Source organism: Selaginella moellendorffii, unplaced genomic scaffold (genome assembly GCF_000143415.4).
Source record: "Selaginella moellendorffii unplaced genomic scaffold, v1.0 SELMOscaffold_20, whole genome shotgun sequence".
NCBI lineage: Eukaryota > Viridiplantae > Streptophyta > Lycopodiopsida > Selaginellales > Selaginellaceae > Selaginella > Selaginella moellendorffii.
Window position 1 is genome coordinate 408,192 of NW_003314281.1, and position 25,853 is coordinate 434,044.

At 47.3% G+C, this 25,853-nt stretch overlaps 8 protein-coding genes and 1 long non-coding RNA gene across 14 annotated transcripts; 7 read left to right on the plus strand and 2 right to left on the minus strand.

The window, feature by feature from the left end:
- Window positions 1-1,436: 1,436 nt before the first annotated feature.
- Window positions 1,437-3,228, plus strand: LOC9651748 (probable ethanolamine kinase). Its single transcript, XM_024677790.1, has 11 exons — window positions 1,437-1,523; window positions 1,600-1,691; window positions 1,769-1,860; window positions 1,920-2,025; window positions 2,094-2,216; window positions 2,291-2,385; window positions 2,439-2,520; window positions 2,566-2,671; window positions 2,735-2,801; window positions 2,850-2,942; window positions 2,998-3,228. The coding sequence occupies exons 1-11, from the start codon at window positions 1,447-1,449 to the stop codon at window positions 3,124-3,126; spliced, it is 1,062 nt and encodes a 353-aa protein (XP_024533558.1). The 5' UTR covers window positions 1,437-1,446; the 3' UTR covers window positions 3,127-3,228.
- A 318-nt stretch (window positions 3,229-3,546) lies between these two features.
- Window positions 3,547-5,899, minus strand: LOC9651749 (probable aldo-keto reductase 4). The gene is made up of 5 exons (XM_024677870.1): window positions 5,086-5,899; window positions 4,781-4,984; window positions 4,398-4,570; window positions 4,136-4,235; window positions 3,547-4,063 (listed from the first exon to the last, which is right to left on the minus strand). The coding sequence occupies exons 1-5, from the start codon at window positions 5,317-5,319 to the stop codon at window positions 3,707-3,709; spliced, it is 1,068 nt and encodes a 355-aa protein (XP_024533638.1). The 5' UTR covers window positions 5,320-5,899; the 3' UTR covers window positions 3,547-3,706.
- A 211-nt stretch (window positions 5,900-6,110) lies between these two features.
- LOC112347251 lies at window positions 6,111-7,846 on the minus strand. Its single transcript, XR_002992729.1, has 8 exons — window positions 7,733-7,846; window positions 7,527-7,667; window positions 7,296-7,463; window positions 7,164-7,248; window positions 7,059-7,112; window positions 6,669-6,976; window positions 6,302-6,611; window positions 6,111-6,250 (listed from the first exon to the last, which is right to left on the minus strand). It is a non-coding gene; the product is annotated as an uncharacterized LOC112347251 (long non-coding RNA).
- LOC9637000 (tubulin alpha chain) lies at window positions 7,584-9,181 on the plus strand. The gene is made up of 4 exons (XM_002972624.2): window positions 7,584-7,685; window positions 7,767-8,001; window positions 8,062-8,432; window positions 8,515-9,181. Exons 1-4 carry the CDS (start codon window positions 7,593-7,595, stop codon window positions 9,166-9,168), a joined length of 1,353 nt encoding a protein of 450 aa, XP_002972670.1. The 5' UTR covers window positions 7,584-7,592; the 3' UTR covers window positions 9,169-9,181.
- A 53-nt stretch (window positions 9,182-9,234) lies between these two features.
- On the plus strand, window positions 9,235-10,420 carry LOC112347229. Of its 2 annotated transcripts, none has more exons than XM_024677781.1 (9): window positions 9,235-9,343; window positions 9,567-9,614; window positions 9,693-9,736; window positions 9,785-9,813; window positions 9,863-9,881; window positions 9,929-10,076; window positions 10,123-10,186; window positions 10,242-10,261; window positions 10,315-10,420. In XM_024677781.1, exons 1-8 carry the CDS (start codon window positions 9,289-9,291, stop codon window positions 10,258-10,260), a joined length of 426 nt encoding a protein of 141 aa, XP_024533549.1. In that variant the 5' UTR covers window positions 9,235-9,288; the 3' UTR covers window position 10,261; window positions 10,315-10,420. The 2 variants fall into 2 exon arrangements, with proteins under 2 accessions (XP_024533549.1, XP_024533548.1); XM_024677780.1 differs by having other exon boundaries at window positions 10,123-10,172; window positions 10,227-10,261.
- Window positions 10,421-10,464: 44 nt separating this feature from the next.
- LOC9651750 lies at window positions 10,465-13,524 on the plus strand. Its single transcript, XM_024677881.1, has 18 exons — window positions 10,465-10,547; window positions 10,600-10,781; window positions 10,836-11,013; window positions 11,068-11,160; window positions 11,210-11,265; window positions 11,324-11,397; window positions 11,447-11,508; window positions 11,593-11,651; window positions 11,831-11,964; window positions 12,131-12,277; window positions 12,376-12,545; window positions 12,598-12,690; window positions 12,744-12,799; window positions 12,849-12,932; window positions 12,988-13,080; window positions 13,130-13,188; window positions 13,245-13,318; window positions 13,372-13,524. Exons 2-18 carry the CDS (start codon window positions 10,680-10,682, stop codon window positions 13,488-13,490), a joined length of 1,653 nt encoding a protein of 550 aa, XP_024533649.1. The 5' UTR covers window positions 10,465-10,547; window positions 10,600-10,679; the 3' UTR covers window positions 13,491-13,524.
- A 67-nt stretch (window positions 13,525-13,591) lies between these two features.
- On the plus strand, window positions 13,592-17,037 carry LOC9651751 (K(+) efflux antiporter 3, chloroplastic). Of its 5 annotated transcripts, none has more exons than XM_024677778.1 (19): window positions 13,594-13,768; window positions 13,828-14,094; window positions 14,151-14,252; window positions 14,318-14,398; window positions 14,453-14,554; window positions 14,602-14,679; window positions 14,734-14,802; window positions 14,849-14,899; window positions 14,951-15,064; window positions 15,114-15,215; window positions 15,271-15,405; window positions 15,462-15,643; window positions 15,700-15,841; window positions 15,897-15,956; window positions 16,004-16,105; window positions 16,160-16,321; window positions 16,370-16,459; window positions 16,512-16,673; window positions 16,735-17,037. In XM_024677778.1, exons 1-19 carry the CDS (start codon window positions 13,703-13,705, stop codon window positions 16,858-16,860), a joined length of 2,193 nt encoding a protein of 730 aa, XP_024533546.1. In that variant the 5' UTR covers window positions 13,594-13,702; the 3' UTR covers window positions 16,861-17,037. The 5 variants fall into 5 exon arrangements, with proteins under 5 accessions (XP_024533544.1, XP_024533543.1, XP_024533546.1 ...); XM_024677777.1 differs by having other exon boundaries at window positions 13,595-13,768; window positions 15,888-15,956; XM_024677776.1 differs by having other exon boundaries at window positions 13,592-13,768; window positions 14,849-15,064; window positions 16,735-16,993.
- Window positions 17,038-17,065: 28 nt separating this feature from the next.
- On the plus strand, window positions 17,066-17,577 carry LOC9651752 (non-specific lipid-transfer protein Cw18). The gene has a single exon (XM_002972627.2). It carries the CDS (start codon window positions 17,083-17,085, stop codon window positions 17,386-17,388), a length of 306 nt encoding a protein of 101 aa, XP_002972673.1. The 5' UTR covers window positions 17,066-17,082; the 3' UTR covers window positions 17,389-17,577.
- Window positions 17,578-20,772: 3,195 nt separating this feature from the next.
- Window positions 20,773-25,758, plus strand: LOC9651754 (putative E3 ubiquitin-protein ligase LIN-1). The gene is made up of 13 exons (XM_002972629.2): window positions 20,773-21,707; window positions 21,778-22,155; window positions 22,206-23,411; window positions 23,461-23,605; window positions 23,662-23,898; window positions 23,957-24,266; window positions 24,326-24,450; window positions 24,508-24,627; window positions 24,678-24,809; window positions 24,869-24,994; window positions 25,053-25,163; window positions 25,225-25,368; window positions 25,424-25,758. The coding sequence occupies exons 1-13, from the start codon at window positions 20,773-20,775 to the stop codon at window positions 25,670-25,672; spliced, it is 4,218 nt and encodes a 1,405-aa protein (XP_002972675.1). The 3' UTR covers window positions 25,673-25,758.
- The last annotated feature ends 95 nt before the right edge of the window (window positions 25,759-25,853 follow it).

Below are 25,853 nucleotides of genomic sequence, written 5' to 3' on the forward strand. Positions count from 1 at the left end.
CACAAGTTTAAAATAAAAAAGAGAAAGCTTAATTTCTGGATGTGATAAAGCACCAATACTATCCCATGATTTTTGTTCCATAACTACATGTAGAGGACACATAGATGGCTTCCATGACACCAAGACACTCATCGTGCTGTGCTTAACCCACATAAAGATAATTGACCTTCCGTAAAAATCAAGAACCTAGAAAAGCTAAATCTCTTCTAATTAAGGTAAAATAACTAACATTTTTCTTTTTACTTGTATTGTTGAGACAGACAATATCCTTTATGCCCTAACTATGCAAATTTAGTTGTAATGGCTTTTCAAGCTCAATTGTGAGCTTCTCAACGATGTAGCAGTTCTAAAATGGGCATAAACATTGGAGTCCATATTGTGTCAAAGCCCTTACTATGCTCAGATCTTGATTGCCCTTGCTCATCATGTCATTCCCAAGCCAATCCTCTCCCTCAGTCCTAGCTCCTGCCACCCCCTTTTCTTGCCTCTGCTGTTGCCTCCCAAGAAGCTCCATCACCCATAAACTCATTCTTCCTGCCACGGATTCACTTGTGTCCATGTCATTGTCTCACCTCACTTTGTTCTATGGGCTTATTATTGACTGCTACAGCTGTAGTGGTTCTCCCCTGGATAAATTAGAGACGCTTCCATGCATTTCCCTTTTGCAGAGGGGGCCCAAAAATTATATACCACTTTACTGTGGTCCATCCTCGTGCCAAAACTAAGGTCCCAATTCATGCTGGACAAGAAGGGCACCATAGCCCAAAATGTCCCCAACACCTAGGGTGGATCACCAAGATCCCTATCACTAGCCTCCTTGGCCTCTTAGCCCCTGGCTAGATGTGGGGTGGCTCCAACCTTTGGATGCACATCCCCAGCACCTGGGGTGGATCACCAAGAGCCCCCATCACTGGCCTCCTTGGCTCAAGTCATTCCTCAGCCCTTGGCTGAATGTACTTTTGGATGCCATACCCTGTGACCAAACCTCCTTAGGTCACATTGGCTGTCCTAGCCAGGAAAGTCCTTTTGGCGATGTGAGAGATAGAAAAACAAAATTCAATTATACCAAAATTGAAAATAACAACAAAGAATTCATACAGACTCCAACTTGCCTAAGGTACCTCTCATCTCCACCATAAAATGGGCATAAGCCCGAGCAAGGCTTATTGGAGTCCACACCATGTCGTCATGTTGTTCCCAAGCCAATCCTCTCCCTCAGCCACCCCCCTTTCTTGCCCCTACTACTGCCTTCCAAGAAGTTCCATCGCCCACAAACCCATTCTTCCTGCCACATCAGATTCACCTGTGTACAACGAAGAACCCTAACGTAGGCCACATCAGACGCGTTGACAAACACATATCTGAAGAATATTCGTGAGGGCCCCTTTCCCTTTTAGTTGGCACTAAAACCTAGCCCTAAAACCCTTCTAGCTAGCTCGTGAAAGAATGAAGGCGCATTTTCCAGAGTGTGCGCTCTCTGTGGACTCGCTTCTTCCTTTCCAGGATATGGAGGCGCAGATCATGTAAGTCCTGAGCGAGCGCTTGATCGATCGATCGCCAGAAAGAAATTTCTTCGTTTGATCTTGTCTTGCCGCCCAGAAATGTGTGCCGGGCCTTGATCCCGGAGCTTCAAGACGCCGATGATTCAGATTTTGACGTTTGCCGGATCAATGGAGGGATCACAAACATTAGTGAGTTGGAGAATTGCAAGTTCCATCTCTCTTTTTTTTTTTGCTTTTATGCAACGGGCGTGTTCTTTCGTTTGCAGTGGCTAAAGTTTCCAAGAAGGATCAATCTGTTGTTGTCCGCGTGTTTGGTCCTGCCACCGAGGGTGTGATCGATCGGGATCGAGAAATCCAGGTTAGCATTGGGAGTAATCTTTGAGTAATTCCTTGATCTCAACTTCTTTTTCTTCGCAGGCAACCTGTCATTTTTCGCGAGCTGGGTTTTGTCCAGAGCTCAAAGGCGTCTTTAAAAACGGGATCATTCAAACGTTTGTCACGGCAAGGACGCTCACACCTGAAGGTTTTTTTTCTTCGTAAAGCTACTCTTTATTCTTTTGTTCATTTGAATTAGTTTGCCTAAGCTGGCAGATTTTCTGGACGATGCAGTCGTTGCAAAAGTTGCAAAAGAACTTCGACGCCTTCATCAGCAAGAAGTTCCGGGCGAGAAGGAACCCATGGTCTGGACCGAGATTAACAGATACTTTGAGCTCGGTATGGCAACTTCTTGGGTTTCTTTCATATTTTTTTCGGTTGTTTGTGTAACAATGCTAGTGCTGCTGCTCCAGCGTCTGCTGTTACCAAGTTTGAGAATCCAGAAAATCAAAGGAAACTGGAGGCGGTGTCATTTGACGAGCTAAGGCAAGAGATCAATACATTGAAGGTTTGCGTTCCCAAAGCGATAGTAGTCAAGCCTACATTGGTTGATCTTTGCAGGAAATCGGCGCTCGCTTGAAGGGACCTGTCGTCTACGCACACAACGATTTGCTTCCCGGCAATGTCATGGTTGATGCGCAAGGTGATAAATGTGTTTGAAGTGGAGGTTTTCAATATTTTTATACAGGGAAGTACTATTTTATCGACTTCGAGTACAGTGGATATAACTATCGTGGATTTGACATTGGAACTCACTTCAACGAGTATGCCGGACTCGATTGCGACTTTTGCGCGTAATCCACAGGCATTTTGGATCTTATTTGCGTTCTTATCCAAGCAATGCTCTTGTTTTGCAGCTATCCAAGCAAAGACCGGCAGCTAAACTTCTTGAGGCACTATTTGCGACCAGATGATCCTGAGAAGGTATTTTCTTATGATCTCGTCAATGTGGAAACGCTCGTGAATTAACAGGCGACACATGAAGAACTGGAAGAGCTGTTTGTTGAGGCAAATTTCTACGCGCTTCCCGCTCATATTACATGGTCGGCTTGGGCAATTGTCCAGGTAAAAAGCTTTGGATATTTTTTTTATAGCGCTTTGAAATAACCCTGGCTTGCAGGCAACATCTTCAGCAGCAATCGACTTTGACTACATGTCATACTTTTTCAAGCGGATGAAGATGTATAGAGAGCAAAAGGCGAAGTTTTTGCCGGTGGTGAGAGGCTTCCTCGCTGGTAAAAGCAAGTAGCATATGGTTTGGATCTTGATCTCGTGCATGGGAACATAAGCTCTCGTTTTTAAGCTTGGCTGACAGCTACTTCTGGAATGAGTGGAAACTTATCCCTTCGTACACCTCTGTGCAAATTGATCAGCACAAATTTAGAGACAACTCGGAAACATGCTGCGACATTATTCACCACGAACTCGTACGTCGATGGCTTTCAAGTTGACACCGCAACACACATTCTGCTGTGTTGTCCCACATGAAAGAATTGACCATCTTGACATTCTTGGACCAAAATCGAAGCATCACGATCAGGAAAGCTACAATCTCACCACTTCCACCATCAAATGCCTCTTAGAATGAGAAATCAAAAGCACAGCACCCAAAAGGAACAGTAAAAGCAACGACAAATTCTCATAAACCGTATAGCTTTTGACCAATGCGTTCTTGTCTAAATTCGTTTTGTTATTTACAATTTGGATTTTTACTCTCAATTATAGAATTTCAATCTTCAAAGTGAATGACAGGATCTTCATCCCATCAAACCACATTTGTTGTTGGTTTGGTTGTGTTTCTCCTGGTAAACGAAAATGGCAGCGCTGGCTCACCTTTGCATGCACAGCGCTGCCTTCCAGGTGGACAGGGGCGGCGTGGAGACGCACTGCCACGTGTAGAACATGTTCTTGACACGCTGGCCGATTACCTCGCACGCTGGCACCGCTGCCTCAATCTCGCGAATCTCCTGCCGCGTCAGCTCCATTCCCACCGCCACCATGTTCTCCTCCAGGTGCCCAAACCTGGTGGTCCCAGGGATGGGGACCACGTCATCGCCCTGACTGTGCAGCCACGCCAGCGCCAGCTGGCCCGGCGCACACTTTATTCTCCGCGAGATGCTGTGGACTCGATCGAACAGCACCTTGTTTCGTGCCAAGTTCTCGGGAAAGAATCTGGGGATGGCAACCTGTTTGATCAAAGAGAAAGAATCACTCCACGGTTCTTCCACTCCAGGTACAGAGCTTGACTGCAAACAAACCTTGCGGAAATCGTTGGGGACGAGATCCTCCGTCACTGCTTTCCCCGAGAAGAATCCCCGCCCCAGCGGGCCATAAGCGACGATCCCGATCCCGAGCTCTCTGAAAGAGACAAAGTTTGTGAGTGAGAAAGAGAGAGAGAGAGATGAGTGAGACAATCGCCGACAGTATATCTATGGCGAGCAATGACACAGACGTGAGGTCTGTGTGCCATCGCCGTGTGTGTTTCTACGGTGAGATCAGAGAGTTCTTCAAGCCAAATACCTGCAAGTCGGGATGATCTCGTCCTCCACGTCTCGTACCCAAAGAGACCACTCGATCTGGACGGCAGTGATGGGATGGACTGCGTGCGCTCGCCGGATTGTCGATGCCGAAGCTTCTGAGAGGCCTATGTACTTCACCTTGCCTTCCTCTACGAGTTTTTTCATCTCTCCCACCTGAGAGGCAAGAATTCGACGTGAAGAAAATCATAGTAGACTATAGGAAGACCGAAGCAAATCATAGCTCATAGACTATAGCAAGAAATATAAAGGTGAAAGTTCTACGAGGAACAAAGTTAAAACTAAGGACAAACGACCAAAGGACTGACAAACAAGGACGAAATGGAGAGAGCAAAGAAAGAAAAGGTTGTGAGAAAGAGAACTTACCGTGACCTCGATCGGGACGTTTGGATCCACCCGGTACTGGTAGTAGAGATCAATGTAGTCTACATTGAGCCTCCGCAAGCTCGCCTCACAGGCAGCTCTCACATACTTTGGATCGCCGCGGATCGTCGCGGTCTTGCTCTTGTCCAGGCCAGCCACCGCGAATTTCGTGGCGATCTGGACCCTGTCGCGGATCCCTCGGATTGCCTGGAAGAGAATCGATGAGTTCTTGGGGGAAACATGCGAGAGCGGGGTGTGTTCTTGGAAGGAAAACCTCGAAATTTCCAGAGGCATGCGAGAAATCTCACCTTGCCGACGAGGATTTCGTTGGCGAAGGGGCCGTAGCAGTCGGCGGTGTCGAGGAAGGTGATCCCCGACTCCACGGCACGGCGGATGAGCTCGATGGATCGCTCCTCGGGCGGGCTGGCGTGGTAAGCGCCGGACAAGCTCGCGCATCCCAGGCCCTGCTTGGACACCTCGAATCCCTGCGACCCCAGCTTCACTCTAGGGACATGGGGCAAGTTTAAATCCCAGCATCCCATGGCTAGAGCAGCCCCAAAACCCTGATCGAATCCGCGAATTCACCACCAGTAGGCCGAGCAGATCCACATGAGATTGGCGAGCAAGGAGCGAATTGACGCGGGGCGGGGCATTGGACTGGAGCGAGCGAGCGAGCGGCGGAGTGATCCAAGAAGAATTCCTTTGTGGCGCTTTCCCGACCTAGGTAGAGCAAATGCTGGACAAGGGCGAGAATGCCGCAGCGGTGGATCGCTTCGTGGATCACGCTAGAAACTTCGATTCAAAGCGCGAGGATGCAAATCAAACTCCTACTGCTCCCACGCCACCAGATTTGGGGGAAGAGAGAGAAATAGAAAAGAGAAGAGAAGAGGAGAGATTTAGATTCCAGCCAGCATTATTGACAAAAATTCCCTCTCTTTGTTGTTCGTTGGCACACCTCCTCCTCTTTCCCTTGTAAACAATTTTATCACTACTGGCACAGAGGAGGAGCTAGAATTTGGGGAATCTTCCCGGGCGAGCTTGGACAGAGGCATCACGCTATAAACACTGGGAAATTCCTAGTCTTTTTACTCCAATTTTCCGGAGAGTTACTTTTGTTTTTGCTTCTTCTAAGAACAGCACCACCAACCAGTTTAGCCAATGGAGAACTCGCAAAAAGCTTCACCCAAAGTCAAACGAATCTTTGCTGGTCTAGTTTGGTTTCACACGGGGCAAAGAAAAAAAAAAAATTAAAGGTCCACCAAGGTGGTGGAGTGAATCCAGATTTGTCAAGCGTTTAATCTGTGAGTCTCCATGGTTTCTACGCAGCAAAAGGTGGTGAAGTTTGTGTGTTGTTCCACGAGAATCTCAAAACCATGGGAACTTGGCGAGCGATTCTCGGTGGGTTTTTTTCTCAACGTACAAGCCTTGCAAAGCTTGCCGGCTACGAATTTAATCACGCGCAGCTTTGCTGGTCTAATAGACATTAGCGACATAGTTAGAAAACATGACAAGCAAAGATCATACCTCTTTCCTCGCTTTTGTCTTGCGATATCAAACGTTTACTTTCGTGCCACCAGTAGAAGCTTCTTCCACTGTTCCTGTTCCACCCTGCCTGGACGGAATGGACTGATTAGAAAACATCCTGTAGAAATTTCTCGCTACGTCTGCGTGCCGCAATCCGCAACAGTTGAGTCTCACAACTTCCATGAAGCAGCTCCGCGGATCTCTTTCCTTTCCGCGTGCTTCTGCATAAGCTTTGTACAAAGCACGAATGGAACCTTCCTTCGTGCAGTCTTTGAATACACAAAATGGCTCTTAAAGTTCTCGTCACTGCCTGGAAGACGAGTTTTAAAGTTTTCGCATAAGTTTGAGACTCTCCCAAATCTTGTACCTGGAGTTCGTGTGGTTCAAAGCTCGCGGTCGCGTGTTTCCAGTCAACATATCTCGTGAATAGTGACATCTTTCCTCCTCTCCAAAGAGTCGTTGATCAGTTGCCAACATTTCCACGCTGGGCAGCGACATTAATAAGTAGCCTCGACCCTGTGTCAGCTTCTTCTTCTTCTAGAAGATTGAAATCTGGGAAAGAGAAAATCAAAAGGAGAGAGAAAAGAAAATAAAAAGCAGGAAAACGATTCCCCGAGACGCAAAACATCTTCTAGAAACATCACTGTACACTTAAGTGGGGTCTCTGTATGCTTCCTATCAGAGCACAGCAAAACACTTATTAGATATTCTTCCACCCCCAACTCTCCTTTCCAACCAGAGAAAATGAAATACGTACCTCAGCCGTAGTTTAAACAAAAGGGAGTGTACATTCTCTTGTTGCCAATGCCACCTAACCGTCCAATGAGAAAAAAATTCAAGAAATAAAAGACAGATCACATACTTTCTGTGTACAATGATCTGTCCCTCTTTGTCCATATGATGTGCTTCGATTGTGGCCACAGCATAAGGCTCTACACTTGTCATGCCTATCGCAAAAAACGATTTCTATAGAAACAAAAGAATTAAAACTAACCAGCGAGACCAGCGGAAATTTACGTAGAATGACGTCGAGACCACGTCGGTTCCGTTGTCACGGAAACGGGATTCACTAACTGGTCGTTAGCGGTTCCAGCGGTTACTTGCGGTTGAAATCTATAGCCCGTGTCCGTTGTTTACAGGTTACTTCGTCCATCGCCACAACCTTAAATTCCACACCGTTAATTGAGTGAGAAGTCTCTTACGAGCTCCGAGACACCAGAGTTACCTCCTTACGAAGAGAGACCAGCTCATACATTCTTCCAAGTTCGAGTTCCCGAGCCAGTACGTAAAGATGAGAGAGTGCATTTCAATCCACATCGGGCAAGCTGGAATCCAAGTCGGGAACGCGTGTTGGGAGCTCTATTGCCTGGAGCATGGAATTCAGGTGTGTGAGTCTCGCTCGAAAGTGACGGTGACTTGAACTTTTCTCACCTCTGACCGTGTGCTTGTTGCGTGTGCGCCGCAGCCGGACGGGCAGATGCCGAGTGACAAGACCATAGGTGGCGGAGACGATGCGTTCAACACCTTCTTCAGCGAGACTGGCGCGGGGAAACATGTTCCTCGCTGCGTCTTTCTGGACCTGGAGCCAACGGTGATTGACGAGGTGCGGACCGGAACTTATCGCCAGCTCTTCCACCCCGAGCAGCTCATCAGCGGGAAGGAAGACGCTGCAAACAATTTCGCGAGGGGCCACTACACAGGTAGCGTACAGAAAAGAATTATAAAACTCGCTGACAAGTTCCTTACCCGTGATGGCACAGTTGGCAAGGAAATAGTCGACTTGTGTTTGGACAGGATACGCAAGCTTGCCGACAACTGCACGGGTCTCCAAGGATTCCTCGTGTTCAATGCTGTTGGAGGTGGAACGGGGTCCGGCTTGGGATCTCTGCTTCTAGAACGCTTGTCCGTCGACTATGGTAGAAAGTCCAAGCTCGGCTTCACCATCTATCCATCTCCGCAAGTCTCCACCGCGGTCGTCGAGCCTTACAACAGCGTCCTCTCCACGCATTCGCTGCTGGAGCATACCGACGTTGCTGTTCTTCTCGACAACGAAGCGATATATGACCTCTGCCGACGATCGCTGGACATAGAAAGGCCTACATACACAAACCTCAACAGGCTTATATCTCAGGTATAAGAAAAACCAAAACGAAAGAGAAAAAAAAAATCGAGAGAGAGAGAGCCTACCGGATGGTTTCTTACTTGATTTGCAGGTGATCTCGTCGCTCACTGCTTCTCTTCGCTTTGATGGAGCTCTCAACGTTGATATCACCGAGTTCCAGACCAACTTGGTCCCATATCCTCGGATCCACTTCATGCTCTCGTCCTACGCGCCAGTGATCTCGGCCGAGAAAGCTTACCATGAGCAGCTCTCGGTCGCGGAGATCACTTCCACCACCTTCGAGCCAGCCTCGATGATGGCCAAATGCGATCCAAGGCATGGAAAGTACATGGCGTGCTGCCTCATGTACCGCGGAGACGTGGTTCCAAAGGACGTGAACGCTGCCGTGGGAACGATCAAGACCAAGAGAACGATCCAGTTCGTGGACTGGTGCCCGACGGGATTTAAGTGTGGAATCAACTACCAGCCACCGACGGTCGTACCGGGCGGAGATCTTGCCAAGGTCCAGCGAGCAGTGTGCATGATCTCCAACTCCACCAGCGTCGCCGAGGTCTTCTCCCGGATCGATCACAAATTCGATCTCATGTACGCCAAGAGGGCCTTCGTTCACTGGTATGTCGGCGAGGGAATGGAAGAAGGGGAATTTTCCGAGGCGCGCGAGGATCTAGCCGCATTGGAGAAGGATTACGAGGAAGTAGGCACGGAATCGGTGGAAGGCGATGGCGATGAAGGCGAGGAGTACTAGAAATCTAGCTACATTGGAAGAAATGTGACCTAGCTCTTGTGTAATGAGAGAGAACTTCCCAAGAACCCTAAAACTAGGTCGAAGTATGTTTTTGTAACGCGCAAGGGCGCGATTTCTCGCATGAAGCGGAGCGTGGCGCCGATCAGGGAATACGCGCGGCGGAAGCGGCGCCTAGGTATGATCCTGCTGCCTGATCGCTAGCTATCTTGAATCGAAAATGCTGCTTCTTGAGGAAATATTGCAAATCTGTGCTCGATCTTCTCGATTCGTTCCGAAATATTCGATTGTTATGCTTGATCCTATCGATTTCTTTCCTTGACCTTCTGTTCTCTACAGAGCTGGAAAGATCTCGCCACTTGTATGATATTTTCTACTTCCTGTGACTTTATTCCTTGCAGGGAGCAATGGAAGCAACGGGAGTGACGAGCATCGCATCGCTGCTCTTCGTAAGTACTCTTTATTGTATGAAAGTTTTTCTACACGCGTGTCCGTTTTCAATGGATCTAAGATGATTTTCTTTCCAGGTAGGCTGTCGAGGGATTCGCAGGCGCTTTCAAGCAATTTAACAGTTCTGTGATTAATTAAAATGTTCAAATTAATCTGGTGATACTCGCAGGAAAACCACGAGAAGGATGGAAATCTCAGGTACGAGTTAAAATCTTGTCATCAATCTTTATAAATGTTTTCCTTGTAGAAAACTCTCCAAAACCGAGGTTGCTCTTTATTTTTCTTGGAGAGGTCTATGGACTATATAATACAGGCTCAAATGAGCGGCCATGACTTGGCACCAGGAAGTCCATCGCTAGAGGAATTTTCTCGTCTGGACGAGTTGACAGAAAGCTTGATTTCTGCCATTGCAGGAAGCTCAGGTGCCGCCACTAACGAAAACGACACGCACCTCGCTTCTGGTACGCAGTTTTCTTTCTTCAAAAGTGTATGATTTATTTTCTTCAGGTGAACTGGCGCAACTGTCGGAAGATTGTCGGAAGGCCTTTGCCTACACAGTTTTGTGCTTAGTGTAAGCATAGCTCAAGTTAAAATTTTGACTTATCTTGTAGGTGATGGACGATGAGGACGATGCTGCGACTTTGAAGTACGTGTCAAAACCTTGCTCGTAACTTACGTCCTTTACTATTCTCCCAACAGGGAACTTCCTAGGCACGAGATCGTTCATCTGATACTGCGCACAGTGCAACAGGTCTTAACTGTTTTTATTTTGTAATTTGTATTCGTTTTAACTCTGGAGACTTTCTGTGTGTTTAGACGATAGCATTGCTGAAGAGAAAAGTTTCTGGCTAGAATAATAGATCAGAACAAGAAATGTACATAACACTCTATCGTCTAGATTTAAAGTATCGCGTGCAACTAAACATAATAAGGTATGAATCCTGACTTTCTTATGGAACCTAATTTGCTTAGTATGTTGTACAGTCCCACGTTTTTCATCCTTCTACAAAAGTAGAGTTTTTATTAAAGAGTAAAGTGCCTGTGAACCCCGGAAGGAAGCTGATATGGATGTTCCAAGATTTCTGCTGTTGCTGGTAGCAGCCTTCTCATGTAAGGTAGCAGCGTGGGGCGATGTTGGACACATTGTTACCTGCCTGATCGCAGAGGTATGTTTTCAATGAGATATTCATCACCGTTTCTCTTATATGCACATTTCTCAGTCCTTTTTCAAGGCGCCGACTCAGAATGCAGTCACAGATTTGCTTTCCGCTACTGGCTTGAACTTCTCACAGAGCTGCACTTGGGCAGATCAAGTCAAACGCTCGTATGCCTATCGTTGGAGCGCTCCCTTGCATTTTGCGGATACGCCCGACAACGTTTGTGGATACGACGATGAGAGTAAGGTACTAGAGTTAGACTGCGTAGGCTGACATGAAGGTTGGATGTTTCCAGGGGATTGTCACTTCCTGGGATTTAAAAACGTATGCTGCACTGCGGCTGTCTACAACTATACTTCGCAGCTTGAGAATCAACGTTTGCTCGCCTGTTAGTATCAAACTCTAAACTGCGTACTCTTTTGATTATGATTTGACAGATAATCGCACCGAGGCACTTATGTTCTTGTCCCATTACCTTGGAGATATTCATGAGGTTGTTTGTATTTCTGCTTGTTTTTAGTAAACTTCCTGATTTTCTGGACTGATTGCAGCCAATGCACATGGGATTCCTGGTGGCAATCGAGTCCGTGTTAGTTGGTACAATCGCTCAACCAATCTTCATCAGGTAAAAAATGGCTACATTTTGTTCGAGTCTGATTAGAATGCGCTTACAGGTGTGGGACGAAGATATTATTCACACGGCTATACAAAGGTACTATGGCGGCTCAATTGGGGTGATGGAACATAATATTAGAATGAGTATCACTGTAAGTCCTACTATTTATTTGCTTAGCTTCTCAGTCTCTAATTTTTTGTTCAGGCAGAAGAGGTTGCAAAATGGAAAAACTGCCGCGGTCGAAAGTTTGGCTGTCCACTGAGGCAAGTTCATACTTCCTTCAACTGAGAAAAATACCAATAATTTGAGTCTAGGTACGCTGAAGAAGGTGTCAAAATCGCTTGCGCTTGGGGTTACAAGGACGTGTCTCAAAACTTCACATTGGCTGGTTTGTGGTTACCCAATTGTTTTTCTCTATAAGATTCAGTTTGCTTTCTGGCAGATGAGTACTTTGAGACGCGCTGGCCGATTGTCAAAATGCTCCTCGCACGCGGAGGTGTTCGACTTGGTGGAATACTCAATGAGGTTTTCAACGAAGGGGCTGTTCGTAATTATGAGTGATCGATCTGATGGTCGGTGAAAGCTATGAGAACAATATTTCTGTGAGTATGGTCTTTTATCCCGACAAGGCTATTACCAACTTTTAATCTTTCTTAGAGAGTAAGCTTTGCGGTAGCAATGCACTGTTCATTTCTTACAACAATAACATGCTACACTCCAATGTGCCTGTCTTGTTGGTTAGCTGGATTCCAGTGACTGTTCATACGGAAAAGAGGAATATTTTTCATTGCGAGCTTCGTTCTGGTTATTTGCAACACTCGCTTCTCGATTATGGTTACCTTAAGGAGCGTGGTGTTGCTGTTGGCAGCATTCTCAGCCGAAGTTGCCGGTTGGGGCGACATCGGCCACATTGTTACCTGCACTATCGCACAGGTATTTCAACTCTAATTTCTATCACTGTGTTTATTTCTTCTTCTTTTTCTTCAGTCTCTTTTCAAGGCACCGACTCAGAGCGCAGTCACTAGCCGTGACTAGCCTCAACTTCTCGCACGCCTGCTTATGGCCAGATCAAGTTAAACGTTCGTATGCTTATAGCTGGAGCGCTCCTCTCCATTTTGCAGACACACCCGACAACGTTTGTGGATTTGCTGATAAAAGCAAGGAAAGAATTACTTCAGGTTCATTATAAGCTCACTCTAATATGCGCAGGGGATTGTCACTACTTTGGAGCTAAAAACGTGTGCATAACTGCTGCTATCTACAACTACACTTCGCAGCTCGAGCATCAGCACAACGTCACCTGTTAGTGCTAACTTTTGCTATTGCATTTCCACCTCACCAGTGTGATCTCACAGATAATCTCACAGAAGCACTTATGTTCTTAGCTCATTTCTTGGGGGACATTCATCAGGTTCGCTCTTTGTCCTTTTTCTTTGTCTGAAACAGTGAACTTCTTGCAGCCAATGCATTTGGGATTCCTTGGCGATCTCGGTGGCAACACTATACTTCTGACTTGGTACAACCGCTCCAGCAATCTTCATCGGGTAAGTATGAAGCTACATCCTACAGAAGGTGTGATGCCGAAGTTGAACTTTGTAGGTGTGGGACTCAGATATCATCAACAAGACTCTGGAAAGATTTTATGCGGGTTCCATTGCAAGCATGGAACATGATATCAAGAAAAGCATCACTGTGAACAACTTAGTTGCCATTTCTTCCCAGGTTACTTATCCGTGTTTAGGCAGAGGAGGCTGCAAAGTGGGGACACTGTCCTGGTGAAGAGTTTACCTGTCCAGTAAGGTAAGTGAGTAATTTGGTCTAAACTGGCAGAACAATCAGCACTGTGTCATTATCAGGTATGCGAAGGAGAGCATCAAATTTGCTTGTGCTTCGGGTTACAAGGATGCACCTCAAAACTCTACATTGGCTGGTTTGTTGCTTGCACTTTTTATCCTTTCGTAAGTGACAACTCTTGTTACACAGATGCGTATTTCGAGACGCGTTGGCCAATTGTGAAACTGTTGCTTGCACGAGCTGGTGTTCGTCTCGCTAATACTCTCAATAAGGTGTTAGACAAACTCGTGAACATTGTCCATGAGTAAGGAACTTATCTCTTGAATTAAAGGTTTCATTTTTACAGAGAAAGCATACTTAAAGAGACGAGTTTACTTAAGGCCGCGAAATGGCCACGTAGATATGGTCTTTCCAAAAATCCAATTGTGGATATGGCGGCGTGTGGAGTGAAGAATGAGGCTGTGGAGCTTTGGCGGCTTGTTCCAATCGTCGCCTTGGAGCTGGATTTGTAGCCCTCGCCATGGCTTTGCACGCCAAATTCGTCTTGGCGTGCAAGGATCCCTACGTCAGATTGACTGGATTCCCGGTAAGTTCTTCATTCCTTTTCTTATCTTCTCGAGACAAGTATTCGTTTCTCTTGTATAGGTGCTAGCGCATTGTAAAGAAATCTGCGCTGCAAGGCCTGGAGCTGGAGTGGCATCCACGCACCACGAAAAAATTGTTAGCAGCTTCTTTGGTTCTCTGCTGCGGCAAACGAGAAGTTTTCGACGTAGACCGCGACAGGCAATTGTTATTCATGGAGCCATGGACGTAAGTCTGGAGACAATCAACGACCTTGGATTGGACACGCTTACTTTCCTCGTCGCCACAGTGCTCGTCGTGCCTTCATTCAAAGCCTTCAAAGCAAGTCCTGTGAGTATTATTTTTCTCAACATGAAGCTCGAAAACTTTGTCTTTCTTTTGCGTAGATTTTGGGATTTCTCTTGTCTGGAGTAGTGATGAACCAGCTCGGACTTATCAGAAACGTGACGGACATCAAAGCTCTATCTGAACTAGGTATACTTTTCCTTGTAAGTATTTTCGCTGTGAGCTTTTGTGATGTTTTCCTGATCGAATTTCTTTTCATTTCCAACAGCTCTTTGAAATGGGATTAGAATTGTCTCTCGCTCGTTTAAAAGCATTGGCCAAGTATGCATTTGGCATGGGATTTGCACAGGTGCTTGATCGTTTTCTAGCCTTTCGTTTGATATTTTTTGGTTTCCTATGCCAGGTTTTACTATCGACAGTAGCGTTCGCAGCATTTGAGCTTCCACCAAATGGAGCACTGGGAACTAGACTTCTCGAATTTCTTTTCCATTCTCGACCGGATCTTGTAAGTTTTGTGGGCAAACGGCCATCTTTTAACTGTCCTTTTAACAGGTAAATATTAGAACTGTAGACGAAGCTGTAGTTATTGGAGCGGGTTTATCATTGTCTTCTTCCGCATTTGTCTTGCAGGTTTGTTGTCCAAAATGCTTCTTTGTTAATTTGTTAAGTGCTGTATTTTTGCAGCTTCTTTCAGAGAAGGGAGAACTTCCAACAAGATTTGGCTCTGCCACCCTTGGAATTCTTCTCTTTCAAGTACAAAATGCGCAACAAACTTCTTTTACTAACATGGTATTCCTAGGACATTGCTGTCGTACCTTTGCTGGTCATTCTACCAATTCTAGAAACCGGGGTATGTTATTCTGATATCTCATCTGCTCGTATCTTCATATCGATATTACAGAATTTTTCACAAGAGAGTCTCTGGCCTGTAATGGCGGCTGAAAGTCTAAAAGCCTTGGGTGGCTTGGGAGCACTGTCCCTTGGTGGACAATTACTTCTTCGTCGTATTTTTGAGGTTGGCCACCCCTCAAATCGCTTTATTTAATCGATTCAAATTGATACAGGTCGTAGCAGATGCAAGGAGCTCCGAAGCTTTTGTAGCTCTTTGTTTGCTTACAGTCACTGGAACGTCTCTGCTAACGCAAAAACTTGGGTTCAGCGACACGGTATGTGTATTCATACTCAGGAGATGCTTTTGTGCTGAATATTTCGTTGTGAAAGCTTGGAGCATTTCTCGCTGGTGCACTTCTAGCGGAGACAAATTATCGCACACAAGTCGAAGCAGACATTCGTCCTTTCAGAGGATTATTGCTTGGACTGTTTTTTGTAACGACGGGCACATCGATCGATCTCCAGGTGAGGACAGAGCATTGTTTTTGACCGATTTTGATACTGTTCTATCCATTTTGCAGCTTTTAATTCGAGAGTGGCCAAATGTTTTAGCACTCCTAGGTGGCTTAATCGCGATAAAAACACTAATCACTACCGCCATTGGCAAGAAAGTTGGCTTGTCACTGCCAGAAAGTGTTCGTACTGGTCTGCTTCTCTCACAAGGTGGAGAATTTGCCTTCGTGGTTTTCGCCCTTGCAAACAGGTACTCACAAAAGCGAGCTTTAGTGCCACTTTCTTATTACTTTTGTTGCTGTACAGGCTTGGAGTATTGCCCTTGGAGCTCAACCGTTTACTCATTATCGTGGTTGTATTGTCGATGGCTCTCACTCCTTTCTTGAACGAGTTTGGTCGCAAGCTTGCTAACATTATTGAGTTGAAAATTCAACAAGATTCCACGGAGGTATACTGGCTTTTCACGTTGAAGCTGATCCAGGTAGTCTTTACAGATTAAAAAGGTGGAAATTCCTAAAGTTGCTGAGCCGGTTGTTATTGTTGGATTTGGTCAGACTGGCCAGGTTTCTGATCTACAGCATAGCTTAGTTTGCTTACTTTGTTTTTCCAGGTTCTAGCCAACTTCCTGTCTACACCTCTAGCAAATGGTCCTGGCGGTGATGTTGAAGGCTGGCCATATCTAGCATTTGATCTTGATCCTAACCGCGTGAAGGCAAGCTGAAGTTAGAACTACAAGAAGCTTTTTGTTTCTCATCTCTTCTATCAGGTGTCTAGAACGCTGGGCTTTCCTGTCCTGTATGGAGATGGATCACGGCCATTGGTGTTACAAACTGCTGGGGTGGTGAAACCGAAGGCACTCATGGTGATGTACACTGGCAGAGGAAGTGCTGTGCGAGCAGTGGAGAGGCTGCGACTAGCATTTCCAGAGGTATTTTCATGTTTTTTTTTTTTTTGCACTAACCACCTGCGTGGACAGACGCCTATATTTGCTAGAGCACAAGACTTGGGACACTTGCTCGAGCTTAAACAAGCCGGCGCTACTGATGCTATCTTGGAAAACGCTGAGGTATGCAAGCCTTTGCTTTTCTCAGTGTTAAAAAAGCTTTAAAAACCATCAGACGAGCTTGGAGCTTGGGTCTGTGCTACTCCGGGGCCTCGGAGTCATGCCGGACGACGTCAACTTCTTGAGACGCATAATGCGCGAGTCTCTGGATGTCCAAGCGCAGGAAGCACTGGAGAAGAAAGCTGGTGGCGAGTTTGCGTGGGTGAAACCATTCCAGGTGAGTATTCTAATGCAAGTTTTTTGCTATAGTTTGTACTTATGTTTCTCTTCCAAACCAGGACAAGGTGCGAGATCATTCCACCAAGACCGGGTCCAAACAAGATTTAAGCTCCGAGTCCTTAGCTAGCAATGGGAGCTTTGTAGATAATTCTGCACTGGAGAAGCACCGTGACAATAAAACATGAATCACTCGGAACCATTCGAAAGCGTCAAGACAAGAGCAAAAGTTGGCGCAAATTGAGCAAGATAAGTGACACAAAAATGTGAAGGTAGTGCTCCACGCAACCAGATATCTGGAATATATCCCGGGATGCGTTACACACTCCCGAACTATAAAAGCTTGCCAGGCAGCGCTTCTTCCACTCGTAGCAATCCAAAGCTTCTCGGAGAGAAGAAAGGAAAGAGAGATGGCTGTGAAGATCGCAATGCTGGTGCTCGTGTCTTACATGTTAGTCTCCATGGCCGCGGCGGCTACATGCAGCAACAACTACTCGGCGCTGCTACCGTGTGCCGCCGCGACGCGCAGCGCTACGGCGACACCCTCGGCGGCGTGCTGCAAGGTGGTGGAGGGATTCAAGAGCAATCCGGCGTGCCTGTGCAGCACCATCGCCGCAGCAAGGGCCGCGGGATACAGCATCAACGAGCACAACGCAGAGAGCATCCCGACGCGCTGCAAGCTGCACGGATACACCCCGTGCAGCAAGAAGAACTAACTAGGCTTCTCGCTTTCTCGGATCTTCCATGTCGAGAGGATGAGCTATTCGTAGATTATAGAGAGAATAAAGATGAATAAGATGGCTTACCAAGGACTAACCCTGAACCTAATTAACATGAAGGAACGAAAAGCTACCAAGCGCTTTGTGGATTACCAGGCGCTGCTCAAGGTACTGTGGTCTACTCTTCCCCGCCAAAAGTATGCCACGGGAGGCGAGGTTGATGCAAGCAAATTCGCCATGCCCGCCTCCTTGCGAGTGGAGGGCGCTGGAGATCTCGCCCTTCCTCTCTCCGGCGATGGCTTCCTCAAGCTCAAGGCCGTGTCACAGCAAGCACCGTATGGAAAGGGCGAGGAAACTTTGCTCGACACTGATGTCCGCCGTGCATGGCAAGTAGACGCGTCCAAAGTGAGTTGCCCTCAAATCCCAGACTTTTTCTCAAAGGTGGTGCTCGACATGGCCGTTCCCGCGATGGAGGAGATGGGGATCGATGCGGCTGCGCTTGGCTTGGACGTGAGACTGTATAAGCTGCTTCTGTATGAGCAGCGTGGCCACTTCAAGTCTCACAGGGATACCGAGAAGGAGGTTGGGATGTTTGCGACGATGATCTTGCAGCTTCCAACAGAGTCCGGGCACGAGGGTGGCAAGCTGGAGATTCTTCATGGGAAGAAGAGTGTCACTTTTGATTTCTCTGGTCCCGATTCAAGGACGGGGTACTTTCAGACGGCTTTCTTCTGCGATTGCGAGCACAAGCTGGCCGAGGTGACGAGCGGGACAAGGCTTTGCCTGGTGTTCAGCCTGGTGCGGAGCAATGCAAAGTTTGTGGATGTCGATGCTCGCCACTACGTGTCAGCCATCGGGAGTGTTCAAAGCCAGCTGAAACAATGGGCTGAGAAAATGCAAGGCTCCTCGTCACCGATCCTCGCCATTCCTCTGGGCCACAAGTACTCGAACAACAGCCTGAGCTTTGCGGGGCTCAAGGGACACGACAGGGTTGTCGCAGCGCTTGTGCTGAGCTGCACAAGCTTCCTCGACGTTTATCTCTGCATGCTCGTCAAGCACACCATCGATAACGAGATTTGTGACACATTCGAGGTTGACTACAGTGTGGAGAACTGGACAACAATCGACGATCAAAAACCCGAGCACTTCACAAGTAGCAGCTTGTCTTTAGAAAATCAGGTTGTGAGGGACGACAGCAACAAGGGAGATCCTTTTGACGACTCACCAGACAAGAAGGAGACTGAGCCATACAATGGCAACGATGGCGGCGATACAAACTCGTTCTATCATACCGCAGCTCTGGTGGTGTGGCCCAAGGATTGCAGAATGGAGGCGCTGTGCGCAACACAGTCAGTAAGATCTATAGTGAACTGGCTCGAGGAGCAGCGCAAGCGCGAGCCTGGCCGGACGAGTGAGGATTTAGAGCGATACGTGGATGCTTTGTCAAACTCCCAGGATACAAGGTTGAATGTGAAAATTCTGCTAGAGTTTTGCATCAATCACGACTTTCGCGATGCAGCCTTTTCGGTCATGAAGAAGTGGGGGATGAAGCTCATGGAAACAGAAGCACAGGCTATGGTTGCTGCGGTACAAAAGTATGGATGGGATGAATGCTACAGCGGGGTGATTGAGGGGCTGTTGCAGAAGAAAGATAAGGTGCCTGAGGAGATTGTAAGCTTTGCTGAGCATCTGAGTGAGAGTGGCTTGCAGGAGGCGGCCGTAGTTTTTGCATATAAGCTCTTGGAGGACGAGAAAGTCTGCACGAGCGATTTGTTTTTGACACGTCTGCTGGGCTTCTTCGTCAAGTGTGGACGTGAAGATGACGCATGGAAGATTTTGGATACCGCATCCACACTTTATGACTTTCCCGCTGGCTGCTTGGTCCAGGTAGTCAAAAAATGGGGAGAGAGCAGCTTTCTTCGCATCGAAGAGTCTTGGGAGAAGACGCTGGCAATCAAAGAGGCTTCATGGGAGAGAGAAGCAGAGAAACCCGAGGAGAGCTATGGAAGATCTTTTAAATGTCCACCTTTGCCCAGTGAAACAGCGAAGAAAAAGATGGAAAAGCTGGCTAAGCTCCAGCTGGAAGGAAGGAGAGGATTTCTGCAAGTAATTGCCGAATTTGTCTTGGAGCTGGAGTCTCAAGGATGTCACGATGCTGCAAGGGCCTTGGCAAAGAAGAGATTCATCAAGGATGTTGACCTCGAAGAAATCTATGGTGGGCTAAGCGAGATTGGTAGTGACGATGCACTTGTGCTGCTCTTGGCTCTGGATGAGAAATTCCATGATGCCGTGAGGAAAGTGAAAGATCGGGAGCTAAGAAATACTGTGATCAAATTGAAACAAGCAGCAGGGCTGATTGGCTTGAAGAAGGATGAAAAGGTGACGCAGCTCTTCTTGGAACTTTTGTCACGAGCACTGATATACCGCAGTCACAACAAGGAACTGGCTGAAGTTGCAATTTGGCTGGGCAACGAGGAGATAGTGGGAAGTATAGTAAAGCGTGTGAGAAGTGGTGAATTTAAACTTTTGGAGAAAAACTTGGGTGGAGTCGAGACATGGGACGATATTGCTAGCTTGAATAAGAGAGCCAAGAGATGGGATGATGCTGCTAGAGATGGGTTGAAGAAGGTGATTAATGCTAAAATTTACTACTATGAAGGGCACAATGATGAAGTGGATGAAGAAGATGAAGAAGATGAAGAAGATGAAGAAGACGAGCACCAAAAACTAAACCCAAGGCTTGATCGTGTCAACTATGAGCGAATGATACAAAGCTCGGGTGACAAGATCGAGAAGCTGCAGAAGCTCTTGAACAAATTGGCTTGATTTGGATGGTCGATGTTGAGTCATATTCACTTGTTTAATTCAAATCCTGCTAAGATATTGAAAAATATAAAATATAACTTTGGCTAGCTAAAATATCGATCTACCTGCGCAATGCACAGCTGCCACCGCGGAGATCGATTGCACCAGCATTGGCCACCTTGCTGGGCCAAGATTAGACGCTGAAAAAACTCCATACATGATCTTGGGATCAAGGAACATACGCAAACAAAGATCAATCCATCGTCTAATATAGCCAGGATTACACAATTGACTACGACTCCACGCCTGATGGCCATGGCCCTTAAAATTAGGGCTACCATTTATAGACGTGGCATGCCAAGTGTGTTGTGGCATACGTGGCAGCGTACTCATCTGCCACGTGTTAGTAAGAAATGGAGATGGACTGGTCGGCCGGCGGAGATTCTCTTGCAAGCAAGTGTCAGTGCCGCGCATGGATCCAAACAGTGGCATCCTTGTCTTTCCATCCTTACAATGCGAGCGATCAAATATCCATTCCATGGTTTGGAACATAGATGTTAAAATTTTCCGATCATCATGACAATGCTTCCATTGTTTGACGCGAGCATAGAGAATGTCCTCCTCTCTTCCGTGTCGCGCTATGCCCTGGATGCCCTAATCGATCCATCCCAGCGGCGGCGGCAGCGCGAGGCGGAGCGGCGGTGGATCCTCGATCGGCAGCAGCAGCAGCAGGGCCAAGATCGCGAGGTCAGGTATGCGGATCAGGCAGTGCTCGCGAATCTTGGCTGGGGTATCGACGCGCTCGAGGAGGCGATCCAGACCGGCAATGTGGAGACGAAGATCGCTCGGCTGGATTACGCCGAGAAGATGCTCCAGGTGTGCGCGCTGCTGGATCGGGGGAGTGATACGGCGGGGATCTCCAATGCCTATCTCGCTGCCTCGGCTCACATGAATCTGGCGCTGGTGTGGAAGCTGCGGAGCGACGATCGCAGGGCCGCCGAGAATCTCCTGGAGATGTTCATCGCCGAGCCTTTCCAGTCGAGAGTGGATTTTGCTCCGGGGCTGTGGGAAGCGCTGTTCCAGCGGCATTTGACAGGGATCTCGAGCTGGTACTCTGAGCAGCGAGCGAAGCTACTCGCTGCTCCATCATCTCAGGATCACGCAACACTTGGTCATGGTGGTGACTATAGTGTGGATTTTCCTTCATACTCCAGGGACGATTTCTTTGCGGTTTCTACCGATGAAGTGGCTCTCAACAATCTCCTTTCGGCGGTTACTCCTGAGCAAGCAGCTCAACTCCAGGTGCTCGAGGAGCTCTACCAGAACACGCTGGACGATCACACCCGACAATATGCCAAGTTCTACAGGGATTGTTTGAGGCTTCCGTCGTCACAGCTCAAGGTGGTCAAGCCTTTGCTGCCGACTGCTGAGCCGCCGGCAACGGACGAAGTCTTCCAGCCTTTGAAAGCTCAGCTGGAAGTGATTCAGGAGCATGAGAGCGACGAAGAGAGGTACTGTGGCTGCGGCTGTCGGTTTTCTGGATTGTTTTTTATCTTGTCCGCTCCGATGATCTTATTGCAGGGATGGAGACAATGAATTAGTGAACGACACGGAAACGCAATTGTCGTTTTCGCGGCAAATCAAAGATCACAAGAGCTCTGAAGACAAGAAACAGCCAGCAAGCGCGACTTCTTCAAATGGAGCTTCACTTTCGCGCTCTTCCTCGTTTGACAAGATGAGTGAAAGGTCGCACGAGCATGCGCATCCTATGTCAAGATCTTCTTCAATCAGTGCTGAGTTTTCAAGACCAGGGGCTCAACAGAAAACGTCTCGATCATGTTCCTTTAATCGGAGCGAACTGGATACGAGTGAGCGCTCACTAGAGCGAAGGTCCTCGTTGAATCACGTCGAGCACTTGAATTCTATCTCCAGAGACGGTGATATTTACGATGAAGAAAGGTACTCTTACTACTTACTTTAGGGAGCAGTCCCTGACATTTTCTTTACAGGTCTGTGACGTCTGAAACGGATGCGTATGAAAGACGCATGGTCAGGCCTCCGAAAGACTTTGTCTGCCCCATCACGAACCAGCTCTTCGATGATCCAGTGACACTTGAGACAGGACAGACTTACGAACGAACAGCCATACGGGAATGGCTGGAAAGAGGGAACACAACTTGTCCCATCACCCGGCAGCTCTTAAAAAATAGAGCTCTTCCAAGTACCAACTACGTGCTGAAGCGGCTGGTGGAAAACTGGAAGGAAATACACGGTGCCGGCAATTCTATGGAGTCCTTTTACGACGAGAACCAAGAGCTCTGGCAAGATTTGGAAAATGAGGATGCGTTGCTACGTTCTTCTCCGAGCAGTGTCATCAGCTCAAGCTCCAGGCAAAGTCAAGCGCACAAGAAACATATGAAGGGTGACGCATCCGCTGTTGAAGGCTTCATGCACGAGCTAAAACCCGCGGTGGAGCGTTTGTGCGTGTCCGAGGATTTGCAAGAATGCGAGCAGGCCGTCATGACCATCGCAGCAGTCTGGGAAAAGTGTTGCGGTGACTTTAGAGTCGAGGCCAGCCTGACCAAAGCCAGCGTGATCGAGGGACTCGTAGAGGTGCTGTCGGTTTCAGTAGCGCAGGAAGTGCAAGTTGCTGCAGCTCGGATTCTCTCGGCACTGGTTGCAAGCGATGAATTTACGAGGCACACCATCGTCAGAGCGGACCCAGAACTCGAGTCGATTGTGAGGCTCTTGAAGAACGAAGTGGCTCAAGGAGCTGTTCTTCTTCATCAGTTGAAACTCTCGGCGAACGAGATGAACGCTCTAGACATTGTAGCAGACCTGGTGAAAATCCTAAGGAAAGGATTGGATGGTGTACAAGGACAGGGTGACAAACTTTGTAGTCCAAAGGCTGCCGCAGTTGGCTTACTCCAGCAACTGGTATCAACAAGTCCCGAGAGGCCTCATTCAAGTGCTCATTTGCTACTGGCTCTGGAAGCAGTCCCCATTCTGATAGAGAATCTCAAAGCAAAGGACATCGACGAGAGGCTGTCCACCATCTCAGTCCTGCTTTGCTGCATGGAAGCAGACGGCCGGTGCAGGAACTTGATATCCAGGACTGCACAGTTGGGACCTGTTGTGGAAATCCTTGTTAGAGGCTCTGGTTCCGCTCGGGAGCTGGCTACATTCTTCTTCTTGGAGCTTGCTCACTCAAACAGGTATGACTGAATCTTTCTTGACAATTTGCAAAACGACTTGTAAAAACAGGAGAGAGACCAACAACAAGGTGCTTACAACTGTGAAGAACGAGGGGATCCTTTCCACGATGCATGTTCTCTTTGTTGCTTGTCAAAAGGCGCCTATTGAGCATAAGCATACGATTGCAGTGCTTATGCTTCAGCTTGAGATTCTGGTGGGTAGCGTGCCCTTTTTCCCTCGCATTTTGCAAATATACTTAAAATTTGGCAGGGCCAGCGACGACAGCAAAGTATTTACAAAGAGGAAGCTTTGGATGCAATTGTAGCTGCACTGAGCAGAGAGTCACCATTTGATTGCCAAGTTGAAACAGCTGAAGCATTGGTGGCATTAGTGGGAAGATTTTCGTATGCGGGTACGCCTCTAACAGAAGCCTGGCTGCTCAAGTTAGCTGGTCTAGAGCAGCCTTATGAACTTCTTACGAACGAGGATCCTCAACAGGAACGCGAGGTTCTGGTGTCACAAAATCTCTATATTGATGGCTTGCTAATTGTGATCACGTTGTCAGGCTGCAGAAGAAAAGGCTGCAAATCTGTGGGAACTGAATGCGGCTAGAGTGTTCCTTGAATTCGAAGGAGGGGCAATTCTGGAGGCTCTCGGAGCTATGTTGCAAAGCAAAAACCTCGAGTTATGGAAGCCGTGCATGATATTTGCAGTCTGGTTGAGTTTCGTGGTGAAAAAGCTGCCTAGCTCAGGTCTCCGGCCATATTTTCGTCGATATTTTCTGGCACCTTTTGTGGTAGCACTGGAATCTGCGAAAAATGTCCAACAAAAAGTATTGGCTGCGTTGGGACTACACACATTCCTCGACGATCCAGGTAATAAAACTTGGTTAGCCTTCCAACTATTACAAGGCCTTAGTACTGTCTCTGTGCAGAAAGTATGCAAGAGCTTATTGGCTACGCTAAGGATGTGGTCAAGCCATTGAGGCAACTGAAGAAGGTGACATGGATTGCACAGGAGTTTAGTGAAGCTTTTATCAAGTGTACGTCGTTGAATCCAGTAAGTAGAAAGATCTCCGTTCTATAGAGCAAGAAAGTGAGCTTTTTAACATAACAGATGGAGCTCTGGCAACATTCTGAAGTTGGTCAATTGGATGTCACTCGAAGCGGGGAGGTTCGATGCCTCGCACGAAGTAAAGGAAGGCTTTTCAGCGGACACTCCGACGGCAGCATTCAGGTTTCAGTTTCTCTCACTCAATTCTATGTAATGTGAGTTTTGCTTTTCAGGTCTGGGAAACAAAGAAAAAGGTGCCAACTTTGCTTCTGGTACTTACTGACCATAGCAAGGCCGTGACGAGCCTGGCCTTGTCGTCGTCTTCAAACCGGCTGTATAGTGCCTCGCTCGACAGGACTGTTCGGGTAAGCACAACTTTAGAGATTTTCGGCTGTTAAGTAACTCGGAGAGGCAATCTTTTCAGGTGTGGGCAATCTCACCGGAGAGTGTTCTCTGCATGAATGTGTTGGACTTCAAGGAAGCCGTCGGTGCACTGGCCATCAGTGGATCTACAATAGTGACCGCAACAGCTCAAGGCAATGGAATCAAGGTTGGTTTTACATTTATCCTCTGCATCCAGAACTTGAGTTTCTTCTGTGTTCTTCAAGGTACAAGCTGAAACTAACTCGTCGAAGCAACTCAATTCTGGCAAGCACGTCCAATGTCTTGCTGTTTCAAATGGAAATGTCTATTGTGGATGCACCGATACGAGCATCCAGGTAAATAGTAAAAATGCACACTTCAGTCTGAAAGAAATATTTTGGATACAATGCTTGGCAGGAAGTTGATCTAGAGGAAAATTCTGTTGTGACCATCCAGCCAGGAACGCGATCTCTACTGGGAAAGAAGCCAGTCTACGCTATACAAATTTTCAAGAGCGAGATTTTCTCTGCTGGAGCTGTTGTGGAAGGAGCAGCAGTCAAGGTAAGGAAAGTCTCCAATCAATACAAAGTTTCATATACCTCGTCTCTAATGGCAGGTATGGGATCAAACCGACTACTCTTTGAAGCGATCTCTTCCCACAAACTTGGAGATTCGATCCATAGCAGTGCACGACGATTTCCTGTACCTCGGATCGTCGTCGGGAATCATCGAGGTTTGGCTGAGGGAGAGAAACACTAGAGTCTCGGTGCTTAACATTGGCAGCAAAGTTAACGCACTCTTGCCGGACGGAGATGTTGTCTACAGCGCGTCAGAGGATGGAAAGATAAGAATCATCTCGTTTTGATAGACGTCCAAAGTTTTAACTCAGAGCTTGGATTGAGAAAACAAATTGGTCTAATTCCAAACATTGTTTTCATCATTATGGAAGAACTCAAGCCATGTCTTCAAGAGCTTGCGAACCATCTCCAAGAACTGTCAATGACAACACGCTCATTCCTTGGGTTGCTGTTGTTATCTTACAATTC

Bases quoted from the DNA above. Each gene is read 5' to 3' on its own strand.
- LOC9651752 (XM_002972627.2), top strand. From the start codon at position 17,083: ATGGCTGTGAAGATCGCAATGCTGGTGCTCGTGTCTTACATGTTAGTC.
- LOC112347229 (XM_024677780.1), top strand. From the start codon at position 9,289: ATGAAGCGGAGCGTGGCGCCGATCAGGGAATACGCGCGGCGGAAGCGG. The intron at 9,737-9,784 runs GTTCTGTGATTA...TGATACTCGCAG, and splicing joins CGCTTTCAAGCAATTTAACA to GAAAACCACGAGAAGGATGG. The intron at 10,077-10,122 runs GTACGCAGTTTT...TATTTTCTTCAG, and splicing joins CGACACGCACCTCGCTTCTG to GTGAACTGGCGCAACTGTCG.
- LOC9651749 (XM_024677870.1), bottom strand. From the start codon at position 5,319: ATGGGATGCTGGGATTTAAACTTGCCCCATGTCCCTAGAGTGAAGCTG. The intron at 4,571-4,780 runs GTAAGTTCTCTT...CTTGCCTCTCAG, and splicing joins ACGTCCCGATCGAGGTCACG to GTGGGAGAGATGAAAAAACT. The intron at 4,236-4,397 runs GTATTTGGCTTG...TGTCTCTTTCAG, and splicing joins GAGATCATCCCGACTTGCAG to AGAGCTCGGGATCGGGATCG.
- LOC9637000 (XM_002972624.2), top strand. From the start codon at position 7,593: ATGAGAGAGTGCATTTCAATCCACATCGGGCAAGCTGGAATCCAAGTC. The intron at 7,686-7,766 runs GTGTGTGAGTCT...TGTGCGCCGCAG, and splicing joins GCCTGGAGCATGGAATTCAG to CCGGACGGGCAGATGCCGAG. The intron at 8,002-8,061 runs GTAGCGTACAGA...GTGATGGCACAG, and splicing joins CGCGAGGGGCCACTACACAG to TTGGCAAGGAAATAGTCGAC.
- LOC9651754 (XM_002972629.2), top strand. From the start codon at position 20,773: ATGACAATGCTTCCATTGTTTGACGCGAGCATAGAGAATGTCCTCCTC. The intron at 22,156-22,205 runs GTACTCTTACTA...TTTTCTTTACAG, and splicing joins GATATTTACGATGAAGAAAG to GTCTGTGACGTCTGAAACGG. The intron at 23,606-23,661 runs GTGGGTAGCGTG...AAAATTTGGCAG, and splicing joins TGCTTCAGCTTGAGATTCTG to GGCCAGCGACGACAGCAAAG.
- LOC9651750 (XM_024677881.1), top strand. From the start codon at position 10,680: ATGGATGTTCCAAGATTTCTGCTGTTGCTGGTAGCAGCCTTCTCATGT. The intron at 11,652-11,830 runs GCAAGTTCATAC...GCTTTCTGGCAG, and splicing joins AAGTTTGGCTGTCCACTGAG to ATGAGTACTTTGAGACGCGC. The intron at 12,933-12,987 runs GTAAGTATGAAG...TGAACTTTGTAG, and splicing joins GCTCCAGCAATCTTCATCGG to GTGTGGGACTCAGATATCAT.
- LOC9651751 (XM_024677775.1), top strand. From the start codon at position 13,703: ATGGCTTTGCACGCCAAATTCGTCTTGGCGTGCAAGGATCCCTACGTC. The intron at 14,680-14,733 runs GTTTGTTGTCCA...GTATTTTTGCAG, and splicing joins CTTCCGCATTTGTCTTGCAG to CTTCTTTCAGAGAAGGGAGA. The intron at 16,674-16,734 runs GTGAGTATTCTA...CTTCCAAACCAG, and splicing joins CGTGGGTGAAACCATTCCAG to GACAAGGTGCGAGATCATTC.
- LOC9651748 (XM_024677790.1), top strand. From the start codon at position 1,447: ATGAAGGCGCATTTTCCAGAGTGTGCGCTCTCTGTGGACTCGCTTCTT. The intron at 1,524-1,599 runs GTAAGTCCTGAG...CTTGCCGCCCAG, and splicing joins GATATGGAGGCGCAGATCAT to AAATGTGTGCCGGGCCTTGA. The intron at 2,026-2,093 runs GTTTTTTTTCTT...CTAAGCTGGCAG, and splicing joins AAGGACGCTCACACCTGAAG to ATTTTCTGGACGATGCAGTC.